Source organism: Tupaia chinensis, unplaced genomic scaffold (assembly GCF_000334495.1).
Source record: "Tupaia chinensis unplaced genomic scaffold, TupChi_1.0 Scaffold000644_1, whole genome shotgun sequence".
NCBI lineage: Eukaryota > Metazoa > Chordata > Mammalia > Scandentia > Tupaiidae > Tupaia > Tupaia belangeri.
This window is the reverse complement of record NW_006160165.1, coordinates 7,052,997-7,055,242: the sequence shown is the minus strand read 5'-3', so window position 1 is coordinate 7,055,242 and position 2,246 is coordinate 7,052,997. Positions and strand designations below refer to the sequence as shown.

General features: G+C 66.2%; 1 protein-coding gene across 1 annotated transcript in view; it reads right to left on the bottom strand.

Annotated features, from left to right (window-relative positions):
• TFDP1 (transcription factor Dp-1) overlaps nt 1–2,246 on the bottom strand; it is a gene marked incomplete in the record, with an annotated part of 43,941 nt that overhangs the window by 26,663 nt on the left and 15,032 nt on the right. Inside the window, 1 exon segment of the mRNA XM_014592056.2 lies at nt 779–845. Coding sequence (XP_014447542.1) covers nt 779–845 — 67 coding nt within the window.

Below are 2,246 nucleotides of genomic sequence, written 5' to 3'. Positions count from 1 at the left end.
CCCCCTTCGCTCCGAGACACACAGCCATGGCGGCCACTCCCGGAGCCCACAGCCACGGCAGGGCTCGCTCCCCACGCCGGGACCTGGCGCGTGACGCTGCAAGACCCTGGGCCCCAGGCTGGCACCGACACAGCGGGCGATGTGTCCTGAGCTCGGGTGCTGCTGCCCAGCCCCACCGGCGAGTGCTTCCTGGACACGCGCCCACACAAGGCTGTTTCCAGCAAACACGGATGGGTGTGTGGGAGCTGCCTCACCCCCTGGCCGCACCAGGCAGCCTTCTGAGGGCCGGGCCCCACGGCAAAGCAACGCAGGCCCCGTGCAGCCGCCCACAGAAGCTCACCGAGAAGGCCGGGCCTTGGAAAGGGCACTCCACCTCCTGCCCTGCACCCCGGCTCAGGCCGTGAAGACACGAAGGCAAAGCCGCTGCGGGGAGTCCCCCGTGGCCCATGCACGGCTTGCTGCTGGCCCTGCCTCCAGGTCCACAGCACAGTCGGGTTCGGGAAGCTCCTAGAGGGGCTTCGCGCCTGCCCTCACGCAGGAAGGACACGCCTCGTTCTCGTCTGCACATTGCACGCGTCTGACCTTATGACTGCACATGCCACGCGTCTGACTTTCTGAACAGCTAAAACCCAGCGGCCGACACGGACAGTGCCAACGGTGCGTGCGGACCGGGGCCAGATCCGTGGGTGCCCACCATCACCGAGGCGCCCGCCTGCACTCGTCAGCCGGCAAACACCACTCGCTATCCCGGCCGAGGTTCCGAAACGGGCTTCCTTACCTTTTCCGGGACTAAGATTCTGGTCTACAAAGACCTTTAGTTCTCCGTTGGCTTCAATTAGAGCGGCCTGCGGAAAGTAACAACAGCGGTGTCAATGCCACGCCTCGGGCCGCGCCGGCCTCAGCACCGTCTGGGCTCCTGAGCATAGCCACCCCTCCGGCTTCGGCTCAGTCCCGCAGCCACCTCGGCCCGAGGAGGGAGAGCATGAGAAACGAACGTCCCCAGCTTCCGCCTGCACACCCTCCTGAGAAAGTGGGCAACCTCGCACTGTGCCTCCCCACCCTGCCCTTACCCAGGGCCATCCGCGCCGTCCACACTGCCTGCCCCTGCTGTCTTCGTAGCCCTCAGGACTCGGATCCTAAAAGCTCCATCCCACCCATATCTCAGGCTCCACTGGGGTTCCCAGAACATGCCCCAACTGGGGGGGGACACAACTGCACCCACACAGAGACCGGGAAGGGCGTGGCCACGAACACAGCTCACGACGGCCGGACGCCCAGGCACAGGAGCGAAGCTGGTAGAGGCCAGTGCTGTGGGCACGTCCAGGGGCCCCCAAGATCCCGAGAGGACACTACCTGCTCCGTGGCGTGGAGACGTAGGGTGCAGCCCACCTACAGCCCGAGCACAGCAGCGGGCCCACCCTGTCCTCAGGAGGCCGGGGACCTCTGGGCTCCCCTCAGCACCGGCAGGCCTGGCGGGCTCTGCCGCGGGACACCCATGCCGAACATGCCAAGCACACCCAGCGGGGCAGAAGGGAGTGCAGGTTCCCTCGTCACGCATGGACACTGGACACGTGGATGACCCTCCACGGCAGGGACAGGAGGGTGGGGCACGCTCCCTCGTCACGTGTGGAGTGGACAGAGGACATGTGGACGTCCCTCCACGGCAGGTGCCACAGCGACAACCCCTGGCCCAAGGAGGTGACTCCTGGGGAGGTGGGCAGCAGGCAGGGCCCTGGTCTAGCACAGGACCACCACATGGCCTTCAGGGCTACAGGGTCAGAGGCCACAGAGATCCCGTGAGCACCACCCCAGCCCCGCCCACCTGGAGGAGGTCCCACTGACCGATGGGCACCTGCTACCCTGAGTGCGGCCAGCACACAGGATGGGCACCTGCTGACACTGCCGCTCCAGCCCCGCCGTGACTGGGAGTAGGACACTCAGTGACTGCAGGGCCGTGAGCTCGGACGTACCTGCGAGGGCCTCGTCACACCGTCACTCCCAAGGGGGTCCCCGTGGGGAGGGCGCACGGGGTGCGGGGAGGCCCGGGGGTGGAGGAGTCCGACCCGGTGAGGCCCCAGGATCTGTCTGAGCCCCCTGACCTTTGAGCTCCGCTTTTGGTCGGATCAACACGTTGGCAAGGCTACTGTTGTGCACCCCCCGACCTTGGAACAAAGCTTGGGTCAGTTAGCATGTCAGCAAGGCTGCTTGCTATTTGCTCCAGAGAATTGAGGCAGCCTCACTGGGAA